Source organism: Sinocyclocheilus grahami, unplaced genomic scaffold (assembly GCF_001515645.1).
Source record: "Sinocyclocheilus grahami isolate Dianchi unplaced genomic scaffold, SAMN03320097.WGS_v1.1 scaffold501.1, whole genome shotgun sequence".
NCBI classification, from domain to species: Eukaryota; Metazoa; Chordata; class Actinopteri; order Cypriniformes; family Cyprinidae; genus Sinocyclocheilus; species Sinocyclocheilus grahami.
Genome location: NW_015505680.1, coordinates 450,760 through 463,256, shown reverse-complemented (window position 1 = coordinate 463,256; position 12,497 = coordinate 450,760). Strand labels below are relative to the sequence as shown.

General features: G+C 34.1%; 1 protein-coding gene and 1 non-coding gene across 2 annotated transcripts; both read left to right on the top strand.

Annotated features, from left to right (window-relative positions):
* Positions 1-734: 734 nt before the first annotated feature.
* On the top strand, positions 735-807 carry trnak-uuu (transfer RNA lysine (anticodon UUU)). Its single transcript has one exon. It is a non-coding gene; the product is annotated as a tRNA-Lys (tRNA).
* A 2,894-nt stretch (positions 808-3,701) lies between these two features.
* Positions 3,702-4,467, top strand: LOC107554407 (calcium release-activated calcium channel protein 1). The gene has a single exon (XM_016236895.1). It carries the CDS (start codon positions 3,737-3,739, stop codon positions 4,325-4,327), a length of 591 nt encoding a protein of 196 aa, XP_016092381.1. The 5' UTR covers positions 3,702-3,736; the 3' UTR covers positions 4,328-4,467.
* The last annotated feature ends 8,030 nt before the right edge of the window (positions 4,468-12,497 follow it).

Below are 12,497 nucleotides of genomic sequence, written 5' to 3'. Positions count from 1 at the left end.
TATGGTCCAGCTCTAGTCAAAAGGCTAATTTGAGGCTTTCAAAAGTAAAATCAGACAATTTTGATGATTCTTTGATTTACTGTAATGATTTACATTTAAGTGAACTAGACATCTGGGAATAGAAGTGAAATGCTATTTTTTTGTCAGTATTTTGGTTCAGATTTTTGTTAAAGTGGTCTCTGTATTAGATTTGAAGGTAAACATCTAATTTTGCTGTATTTGTGAATATAAACCTGCTGTTAGTTTAATGTTTCCATTAAAACTAGCATGTAAAATGCATACTTGTAGCTCACATGGTCTTTATTTTTACTCTTTGCTTGACAGAAAAAAAATGGCACAGGCACCTGGTTCACATGTGATTAGCTCAGTGGTAAAAAATTAAGTGTTGAGTATCATAGGTGCTCTTCTGTAATGACTTTATTCTGTTCATTATACAGCTCCCCATGGTTTAAAGCTCTTACCAGCCCCTCTTATTGTCTGTCTACCCACCCACAATCCCTGTATGAATCTACTGCTTGATTCATGCACTATGCTTCAAAACAATCTATGCTCATATCCTTTATTCTTTCACCCTTGAGATTTACAACGTTTGACTGCTATTGTTTATCATCAATTCTAACTCGACTATGCATCTCTCTTGCTTTGCTCATGCAGCACAGCTGTTGGAATATAACCTATTTAAGAACCTCATTATGCCGCTCTGTCATTTGGATCATTGGATCACAGCATAAAGGGCACGGATAGCTCAGTTGGTAGAGCATCAGACTTTTAATCTGAGGGTCCTGGGTTCAAGTCCCTGTTTGTAAGTCGTGGCCCAATGGTTAGATAGTCGGACTCGTAACCCAAAGGTTGCGGGTTCGAGTCTCGTACCTGCAGGGATTGTAGGTGGGGGGAGTGAATGTACAGCGCTTGCGTTGACTGTGGACTTCAGAAAACACAGAGATGACACACATCTTGGATGACATGGAGGTGAATAAATTACCAGGACAACTAATCCTTTAATTACTATTTTTCAGAGTTCATTCAGTTTGTTCGCAAAAGAGTCATCTCTTTCAGCACAGCACCAAATCTCCTGCAAAACAGCGACTGGTTCAGTGAAGGAGGGCGTATTCGTTCAGCAGGCTTAACCAATGAAATGTTCCTTCACAACACAGACTCGAATGCCATTGGTTTATGCTGTAGTCTGTCATTGAGGGCAAGAACGCAGTCGGTTCAAGTGCCTTCAGTGAATGAAAAGCTTGAGCCAGTGCATGGGAGTAAACGAGAATGATTTGTTCACTTAAAAGAGTCGTTAACACCGATACGATTACGAACAAAACTCCTCTAAATTAAATCATTTAAATACCAAATAGTTTAAATATTATTACTGCAGTTAAAATAACTACTGCATTATTGCAGTAATTGTTATTACAGTGAAACAGTGAGGTCTGCAATATCATAGGGAACTTGTATTGACCACAGCTAATATAAAATTAAAAGCATCTTACAATGTTGAGAGGAGGTCTTGTATTATTAATTATAATTGTAAAGTAGCAATAACTCTATTAACTATTGTGGTGAAATTAGTAAGGGCCTCACTATCATCAGTGACATGTTTCCGTTTACTGGAAGATCCCTTGCACAGAGGAAATGTACTTCCTTTGACAGTGTTGTGTTAAGTAAACTGATAAAAGTCCATTACATTATAAATGTGGATATAGAATCATGTAGAATAACTATATATATATATATATATATATATATATATATATATATATATATATATATATATATATATATATATATAATGATTGTCAGATTGTCAGGTAAAATAAACTGCTAAATGTAGAAACGTAGACAATAAGGTATTATTATCATGAATTTCTGTAAAGGAAACAAAATGGCTTTGAAACTATGTATTGTCAAAAGTGCTATGCAAATAAAATATATATATATATATATATATATAATGATTGTCAGTGATTGGTGTAAAATAAACTGCTAAATGTAGAAACGTAGACAATAAGGTATTATTATCATGAATTTCTGTAAAGGAAACAAAATGGCTTTGAAACTATGTATTGTCAAAAGTGCTATGCAAATAAAAATTGATTTGATTTGACATATTATTAAAAGAAATTGATATTGATATGAAAACATTAATGCAGATATTTCCTGACTGCATTTCAGTTTTTCTCATAAAATATGAATATGAGGACATGTTATGCAACCTGTTCGTATTGTAGTGATGATGTTTGATTGAACACACAGCCTTTGATTTCAACAACAAAAGATATGGGAAGCATTGTTTCCTCCCCTGTTAAAGTTCATAAGCCTATTTATTTTGTTCTCGTAACTACAGTTTCGACTGACCTGAGAACCAGAAAGGTGTTATAAGTTTCGGGAAATACGTGTAAGCGACTGGAAAAAGGCGTAGAGGGTGATTATTGTGCTTGAGGTTTGTCTCTGAGCAATAAGTGCAGCACAGGAAATGAGCTGAATATGAGTGGCATGAGGAAACTGCATTTCATAAACAGCTCTCTCTTAGGGATCCGTGTGAACATGCAGCATAATTACACATTTCAGTTGTAGTTTTCTTACTTGGTTGTACTGACTGTACAAGAGTAGTGCACTTGTTACATGGTGCCACTTGCATCTGTGGTAACATGTTGGGCTGCTTTTGGGCCTCATTAAACAGAGGACATGTGATCAGTGGTGTTTTCAAAAGCATGAGAAAAATAATTTGTCTACCAGATTATAATTTTTAATAAGTCTGCCACACTGTAAAAAAATGTTCTTAATAAAAATGTTTGTCTTGTTTTTCAATCAAAATTTAAAATTTTTAACATCAATAAAACAAGACGAGTAAAATTACACATTTAAGTACATAATTACAAATTACAATATATTGAGACTTGTTTGAAGAGAATATAGAATCAATTTTTTATTTTTTTTTACTGCTTTATCAATTTAGGTAGTTAGTTACAGTGAGCTAATGCAACACAATTCTTGAACATTTTGTCACAATTCCATTGCATACAATTAATTTAAATTTATAAAATGGAATTTTTTAAAATCCATTTTCTTTGGGATTATATAATTTTCGTCACATCTAAATCCATATTCGGACAGACGATTGGATGCAAGCATTAATGTTTTAATCAAACAATATCTGTTTATGTAGAAGGGTATAGTATAGTTAACATTATACTTATTTTATTTCTGCTGGATTGCCAGGGCAATATTTCTTGCGATCGGTTAGTTTTACTTGGTGTACTAAAATAACTAAACTAAAATAACAATAAAAATGAGTAAAAACTGCATGGACATATTTAAATCAAAAAGTAATACAAATGACAAAAACACAAAATTACTAAAACGTTAAAAATGGAAAATTAAATATATTATATTAGTAATAAATATATTACAAAAAATTAAAATGTTTAATTTTAATATAAAAGCTAATTAAAATAATAGAATCTCAATGATACTAAAATAACACTGGCATGTAGTTTAATTTAATAATCTAATTAATTTAATAATTTCTTGTTGTATGCCAAAATTAAACTCTCAATAGCCAATGCTTGGTTTAAAAAAAAAAAAAAAACGAATTCAGAATTAAAGGAATATGTTTCAGTAAAAGTAACATCATCAGAGGAGCACAGCTGTGCATGCTTTTTCTCAATTTATTTATTTGAATATTTAATTTATTGAGGTTAACTATGCTTTTCTTTTTTCAGTCTTATGTTACCAATGAATGTGTTTTCAGGTGGCGATGGTGGAGGTCCAGCTAGAGGATGATCACGATTACCCTCCTGGCTTATTGATTGCTTTCAGTGCCTGCACAACAGTGCTGGTGGCCGTCCATCTCTTTGCCTTGATGATCAGCACATGTATCCTGCCCAACCTGGAGGCCGTGAGCAACGTCCACAACCTCAACTCCATAAAGGAATCACCACACGAGCGCATGCACCGCCACATCGAGCTGGCCTGGGCCTTCTCCACCGTCATAGGCACCCTCCTCTTTCTTGCAGAGGTGGTTCTTCTGTGCTGGGTGAAGTTCCTCCCTCTGAAGAATATCAAAGATTCTGCCTCGAAAGCGAATGTAAATGAATCTCGAAGTATAAGCCCGGGGGAAGCTGCAGCGATCGCCTCTACCTCCATCATGGTGCCCTTTGGCTTGGTGTTCATTGTTTTCGCTGTGCATTTCTACCGTTCGCTGGTCAGCCACAAAACAGAGCGGCAGCACCAGGAGTTGGAGGTTCTGGCCAAAATCACACAGATGCAAAACCAACTGGATCACAGGGGAGAGGCGTCCAACCTGTCCTCTTCAGCACACTTCGCCTAGTTGACGCACTTAGATGAGCCCTTATTCTCAAACCAAACAAAATATGTTTTTTCTTGAATAGACACTAGAGGATGGGAATCAGGGATTCTGCAATATCTCAGTATTGTGATGCCTTGTTTAATTTGTAGTGTACATACAAGCATTTATTAAGATGGGGAATCTGAAATTGTGCCACTATTCTATTTTAACCGGCATTCTAATCATCTGTTTGCACACAAATAAGAGAAAAAATGCAGTTGAAATGGTTTCTCAAATAAGAAAAAATGTAGGACGAGACTTAATTTTGTCTAATGGGAATTGATTGGATCGTTGTCGTCTGCTATTGCTGCGATCTCATGTGAGTGACCGGTTGCCCCACGCTTGCCCCTGTAAACACGCCATCAAAAAAAGAGACAAGGTGTTGTTTCAAGAGGGAGGGGAAGATATTTTGATTAACGATTATGAGACGAGGGCACATGAATTTTAGAAAAATAACAATGAAAAATCTGCAATATTCCATCAAAAATGTACATTTGTCATAAAATAAAAATTTTAAGGAAGAAATATTAATGATTGGCATCAGTGAATTTATTCAGTTTAAGGTTAAAATAACATTAAAGCATAACATTAATGTTAAAATTAAAATAACATAAATAAACAGTTTTGATCCCCTCCCTTCCCTGCTGCTGTTAGTTGTCTGGTTGTCTTGCTCAAGTTTTAAGTTTGTTTTCAGCAGTTTGGATGCTTCCAGCTTAGAAAATGAATATAGCTGCAGGATTCAAAGGCAAAATAATAAAGGGTTAGGCCTTTTTTTTAATTATGATTTGATAGTTGATTGAATAGTGACGCCAACATGTTTGCAAGAGCTGTTTGGTTGTTCTAGTTCAGTATTTCCATTTACTGTTAGTCCAAATTTTTACACCCAAATGCATAGTTAAAATGTTTTTCAGTATTATAGATTCATTTTCTTTTTGTGTCAGTTTAACTGCATAAAGCCTAAGTCTAAATATTTTATCAACATTGCGCAGTTACAGTTTTACCCTGGATGTGACATAAAGTGTCATACTTACGTTTTTATTTAAAACGCAGCATGAATGTGTCATTGAAAATAACATTTGGTTTTCCTAAAACTCACTTTTTTTTAAAATTGCTGCAATATTTGTAAATGATATTTTGTGATTCAGCTCAAATGTATATTATAAATATTGTATATTTTCTTTTTCTTTGTTTGTTCAGCATGTTTTGATTGTGTGAACACAAAAATGTGGACTTGTTATTTTTTAAAATAGATATTTTAAAAAGCCATTTGCTGTGAAGAGGCTATTGAATTATACTGGTATAATTTGTTTACAAATATAGACTTGTATTAAGAGTAAGATCTTTTATAGGTATTTTGCACACCCACTGTAAAGTTATAATTAAATAAAAGACGAGCAGTCATGTTTAGACTATTTGGAAGATATTTTAATGTTTCGAATTATTCAGGCCACCTCCGATTGTGTGTATACATCTTATATCCTCTGATATTACAACAGTTGCTAATTAACTTGTGAAGTTGTGTTTCATCATTGAAAAATCTATTTTTGTCCTTGTGACAAGAAGGTACTATCCACAATTTCTAAAACTAGATATATTTTACTGATACTGTTTTACTGGCAGACACTTTTTGTTTCTGCGCCATTTCATAGGAAAGTATTTATTTTATATTTTATATACAGATTCAATTTGACCCTGTGAGTATCTGGGGTGCTATTGTTTGTGAATCTTTTAAATATCCCCCACTTAAAGGTTAAACAAAGCCTTATTTTCATATTTCTTGATTTTATAAGATGCCAGATTTGGGAGGTGATGTTTTATTTTATTGTACCTTTTTTTGGTCAAAGTATATGTCAAATAGAAAATGTGCATTTGCCTAATAAAAATGTGTAAGTGAAAAAAGTGCTGACTGTTTCTTGTGTAAGAACAGTTTTAAGAGAGTAAGCCGAGTCGAATTTTAAAACATTAAAAAGGAAATAATTTCAAATGCCCTTTTGAATCTCGTCTCTAATTAGATCCACTCTTGATGGGGCAAACAGAGCATTTGTGCTACACAGGCGTGTTTTTGCGGGTCAGTAGATCCTTATCTTTATCAAGTCTGACTACTAGCGCACAATACGCACTATGGAACAAGAAAAAATATAAAATGTCCAAAAAAGTATTTTGCATGCAGTGCAATGGAGGATTTGGCTTTCTGAGTTCCATGCGCCCCCTTGAGGAGGACAACTGAACATCTAAAGTTATCAACTCTTTTCTGTCCATCGTAGGTAGCCTAAGGTAAGTGAATACAATATGTTTTTTAAATGCAGTGAGACAATGGCGTGATTACACTTACTGAAACTATGATCAAAAATAATAAGACTACTGGGAACATATTCAGGAAGACAAAAAATATTTTATGTTTTAACCTCCTGAGACCCTGTGACCTCATATGAGGACATTATATTTTGGTGTATTTCTCTGAGACTATACATGCCACAGTTTTAAGTCTGGACGTCCTGTACTGAGCACATTCAGGGCTTTTCAGAGATACTAAATGTTTGGATGTTTCACTATGACCACTCCCTCTCCTTGGTCTTCAAATATGTCTGACTATGAAATATTTTATATTATTATGAAAATCTTACTCCCATTATTACACTTCTTTTTTCATAACATGTTGCCCCAAAAACACATTAATATGCAAATTAGATTTAGTTTATAGATACATTGTAAATAATGAGAAAACCCGTTTATGGCCATTTTACACACATTTTGCAGAAAGAAAAATGGTATATCAAATCATTCTGTTATAAAATTGTTGAGAATCATCAATCAAAAGTTTGGTAATAAAACAAATCCTGAAAACTAAAAATGTATTGGTGATTTAAAAAAATCTATTGTTTTTGCCTGTGCATGTTCATTCATGCCTTTTTATTTTAAAAAAAATTACTTAACATGAATGAAATATCATTTTTTACAATTTTTTTTTTTTTTTACATTCTAAACAATGTAAAGACATGAAAAAAAACCTTTTTCCCCCTAAAAATCTTTTCTCGGGTCTTAAGAGGTTAAATTTGGATGCATCATTTCTCAACTGCATAGCAGGAAGAGATGAATGCAAGAAATACGAATATAAATCTTCTCTCCAGGGTTGATATCATTAAATAAAACGAAAAAATGTTCAAGGTGAAACATGAAAGTCTTCTTGACTGATTATAAAATAGACTACTACAACTTGTAATACATGGCTTTCATCAGCAGATGGCAGGTTCATAAAGAGCAAGACCTCCAAAAGACCTCAGTATCTTGTGTATTTGATCTAAGCCTGAAAATATACCTCAGGAAACTTCCCCTCTGTATCTATTAATATATTTTGTGGATAATAATGAACAGTATTAGTTTCAGTTTTTGTGTTGCTGTCTTATTATATGTGACATATAATATATGTCTTTAACTGAAAAATTAGTGTTTACTATTGTCATTTTGCATTATTGACACTATTTTCCTAATTAATGCTGTTCAGTTGCTTTGACACAATCTGTATTGTTAAAAGCGCTATATAAATAAAGGTGACTTGACTTGACTTGACATATGGCGTGTAGCTTATTCTTTGGCTCCTGGCTGATACTCTGGGTCTAGCTGCTGGAGGTGCAGGTGAGCCTGAGTTCATGACTGCTTCATTGTGTTTGCTCGGTTGTGTATAGACCCTGAAATGATGCTCAGGGCGGTCAGTGATGTCTCTGTTAACTTAAGCGTGACTGTGTTTGTATGCTGCTTTGCTTCTCAGGACATTCAGAGGGTCATCTCTCTCTCTCTCTCTCTCTCTCTCTCTCTCTCTCTCTCTCTGTTTCTGCTCACTTCCCGTCACTCTATAGCTTTGATGGGGCGCCATGCATCTCTCACACTGGAGGTCTTTTCATTGGGAGCACCTGTCAGGAGGAAGTGGGGAATGGTGGTTTGTTGTTACAGGCAGAGAATTCACAGCAATGGCCAGATGAGGTAGAAGTGTGTGTCTATTTGTGTGTGTGTGAAGGGAAAGAGATGTCTGCTAGGTGACAGATGAAGAAAGTGAGGTGAGAAGTAAAAGACTGCAAAAGAGCTCCAGTCAGTTTTGCTCCAACCAGATCAAACACACACACACGTTTATTTAAATGGGGACATTCCATAGGCCAGGGTTTTTCAAACTGGGGTCCGTGGACCTCCAGGGGCTGCAAATGAGTGCTAGGGGGTCCAGGAAAATTTTAGAGAAAAACAAGAAAAAATAAAAAAATAAGATTAAAACTACCTAACGTTCCAAATAAATGGATAATTAAAAAAAAAATACACTAAATTTGAATAAAGAAAGAATACATCTAAGAGTACAGAACCAAAGTAACATAATAATGTACCATAATAGAAACTAAATATTTTCCAAATAATAATTTAAGCATAATTATAATATTTTTCACAGTATAAATTGGGTCTTTAATATAGATGCTTTTTCAATTTTAGTATGGGGGTTCCTCACACCAGGATCATATTTGAGGGTCTGTGGCATCTAAAGATTGAAAATCCCTGCCATAGACTTGTATTGTTTTTATATAAATATAATACATTTTTTTCTTTTCAAATTAGGACAAATTACAGATTTACCAAATTTTCAGATTTAACTCACTTCTTGGTACAAATTTGTCCCAGAAATATCTAATGTGTTAATTAGGGCTGCAAATCTTTTATTCTTTTTCATTTGCATTAGATGCTTTGTGTAATTCTATTCTTTGCTCTTTTTGAGATTTTGGCCAGATAAACTAATGGTGCATGGTCAGTGTTAAATAATTAACTTAAAATTTGATGTAGAAAATTAAAATTGAAATATTGATTCTTGGTATGAAAATATCTGTACAGTTTCATGAGAAAAAATATTCCAATACAATGAAATATACACCGTGCACTGTTAAAAATAAAGGTTCTTTATTGGTATCTATTATGGTTCCATGAGGAACCTTTAATTCAGTCTTTAATTCAACTAACGGTTCTTTATAGTGTAAAAGGCTATTAAGGATGATAAAAATTGTATTCAAATGAAGAACAAAATGGTTCTTTTAACAATGCTTTTGGGGAACCCAGAATGGTTCTGCTGATGCATCTGTGTTAAAACCTACCTTTGAAATGTTTATATTTTAAAGAGTTTAATAAAGGTGTTGACCCAATTTTTGTTAGCAAGCAAGAGGAGACTTGAGGAATGCAATAGCACAAATTTTGTCCGTTTGAACACCTGTATGTGAGTGTGTGTTGGAGTGTGCCAGGCCGGATCTGGATGCAGAGACGACTCATCCTTCCTCCTGGAGCTACAAAGAGGCCGTTTAGGTGCTCGTGAGAGGATGGCATTGTGCGTGCCGCCCATCCCTGGCTGCCCGTTAGAGAGCTAAATGATTCTGCTCTCACTGCCAGTCCAGCTGGGCACTCATACAGACACACTCATATAAAACCACCACATCCTCCCGCCAAAATCACCATCGGATGCAGCCACATCTCCCTCCAGTGAAAGAGAAACAGACAGACTGGGGTTTATTCTCCTTATGTTTAATGTTTCATAAAATTGTTTCATTTAATACTTTGTGCAGATTTGTTTACTTCTGATTGTGGCTGCATGGTGGAATTCTGAAAGTGTTGTGACTGCAGTAGTGCTGCATGTGCATGTCTTGCACATTAACTTTAACTGGTCAAATCCTGACCCAGTTGTAGCATCCTGGGGAAACAGCATGTCTAATCCATTAAGAAGCACAATGTGAGAAGAAGACCTGCCTGTTTTCAGGGCAGTCCGAGACTCTCCCCTCCTGGTGTTATCACAAACACAGAGACACGTATGCACACACACAGCCCAACAGCATCATACTTGGAAGCTGTGTTTTTATATTGTGTATATTCGTTTTTTTTGTGTGTGTGCACAAAAAAGTTACAAATCCCAAATTAAATTACGAATAAGTCTGTAATAATTTTGTATTTTACAAATAAAGAAATTAAGACAATTATGCCTTATGAGGTTTTTTGTTCAAAATGTAAATTTAATGATATAATTTTAAATGTACTTTTGCCTTTTTGGGAGGATTTGCATTTCTGGTTATTACCTGAATTTGATGGATTTGTCCCAATTAAAAAAAGAAAAAAAGAAAAGAAAATGTGATCGTTGGTATATTTATATATAAGAATAGATTCCTGAAAAGTGTTGCCAAATTTCTACATATTTTTCAAGGAACTGTGTCATTTCTTATTGCTTAAATGAATGAAGATTCATGAATTATTATTAGTATTTTTTTTTACTTTTCTTTCCTCTATGTATGTATGTATGTCTGTATGTATTTACTTATTTACTGTTCCTCATTTTCTTTTATGATGCGTGTCTGTTGTCTAGCTAAGAAATTTTCATTATTGTACCCGGCCAACTTTCCACTGTTCAATAAAGTTCTTGCATAAGAAAAAATATTGCAATATTACAAAAATCCTTTCTCAATTTATGTCACTCCAAACATCTGTTTTCTTCCATGCAACAGAAAAGGAACTGAATGAGGGATGAGTGAATGGTGATTGTGATGTGCAACATGGTTATTGTTCAGCTTGCTGGTACTATATATTATCTTTTATTGGCCAAACACCTCAAATGTTGCTTGGAAAACTACACTGAACTTGAATGAAGGACAGTGCAAACAAGTTTAGTTAGCTTTTGTCAGCACTTGAATGGAGGGGCCACTTTAGTCTTTGTCTGATGTGAATTCACACATGGACAGTTTGGTCCTCTCTGGGTGTGGTCACCGGGAGTTGTAAAGAATATACACGTTCAACAGCGTGCTTTTACTTTGGTTTTGACATTGTGTAACAGGATCATCAACATCAGCTGTGTGTATTGCTTGTCTCCTCCATTACTATGGATATCACTCATCCAAATAACCATTTCTTCAATTGCTTTGCTTTCAATTGCTTTTCTTCAAAAGATTTGTCTGAATAGCTGCAGTGGGCACTCAAAATAAAACTTTTAGAAATGAAAAGCAGGGTAACCCTGAGAATTGTCATAAAGCAGGTTTGACCCCTTAGACTTGCCATACAAGCTTAGGCAATAAACAGCCTCTGCAGCTGGAGCCAAATATGAATTCTTGAATGAAAGATTAGACACCTGTGTAAAGAGAGAGTGCGTGTTTCTGACTTTACTGTAACTTCTTATATCATCTGTTAAAAACAGGTTTAATAAACATCCTGTGTCACACAACACTGCAAACTCACACGCAAGATTTTTTCAAATGCTCAAGTCATATATTCCCTGAATCAAATTTTCAGGACATAAACATAAACACTACGAAATAGCTGTAAAATGTTCAAATTTCAGGCTTTGGTAGATTGTTTCTAACAGTTTAACGCAAAGAAAGATTCACTGGCTGACTACACTGAAAAAACATTTAACTCAGAAACTGTTAGAAATGTATTATTATTATTTATTTTATTTTTTTTACAGTGTAGACATGTTGTACATGAGCCAGCAAATGATTCAGCATTTGAAACATTTTGTATTTTTTGTTGTTGTAAAGATTTTCTCATCTGGTCTTTTGGCAAAGTTGTTTAAAATAACATCTTCTAATAAAAATATTAACAATAACAACAATAATAATTCAATTCAATAATAATAATTCAGTTAAAATGTTCATATTTTAAGGATCTGAAATTGGCTTTAGTAGTAGTTTAACGCAAAGAAAGATTCACTGGCTGACTACACTGAAAAAACATTTAACTCAGAAACTGTTAGAAATGTATTATTATTATTATTATTATTTTTACAGTGTAGACATGTTGTACATGAGCCAGCAAATGATTCAGCATTTGAAACATTTTGTATTTTTTGTTGTTGTAAAGATTTTCTCATCTGGTCTTTTGGCAAAGTTGTTTAAAATAACATCTTCTAATAAAAATATTAACAATAACAACAATAATAATTCAATTCAATAATAATAATTCAGTTAAAATGTTCATATTTTAAGGATCTGAAATTGGCTTTAGTAGTAGTAGATGGGTACACTGTAAAACCACTCCTAGACATATATACTCTTTGTGAATAACTTCTCTTTAGTGAAATGTTTATCCTCAGGCTAATGCTTTCTTTTTTTCTGCCAGAGCTCATTACTGCCTAAACAGAGGAGGAGGAGAAATC

Coding starts and splice junctions, on each gene's coding strand:
- LOC107554407 (XM_016236895.1), top strand. CDS start 3,737: ATGTGTTTTCAGGTGGCGATGGTGGAGGTCCAGCTAGAGGATGATCAC.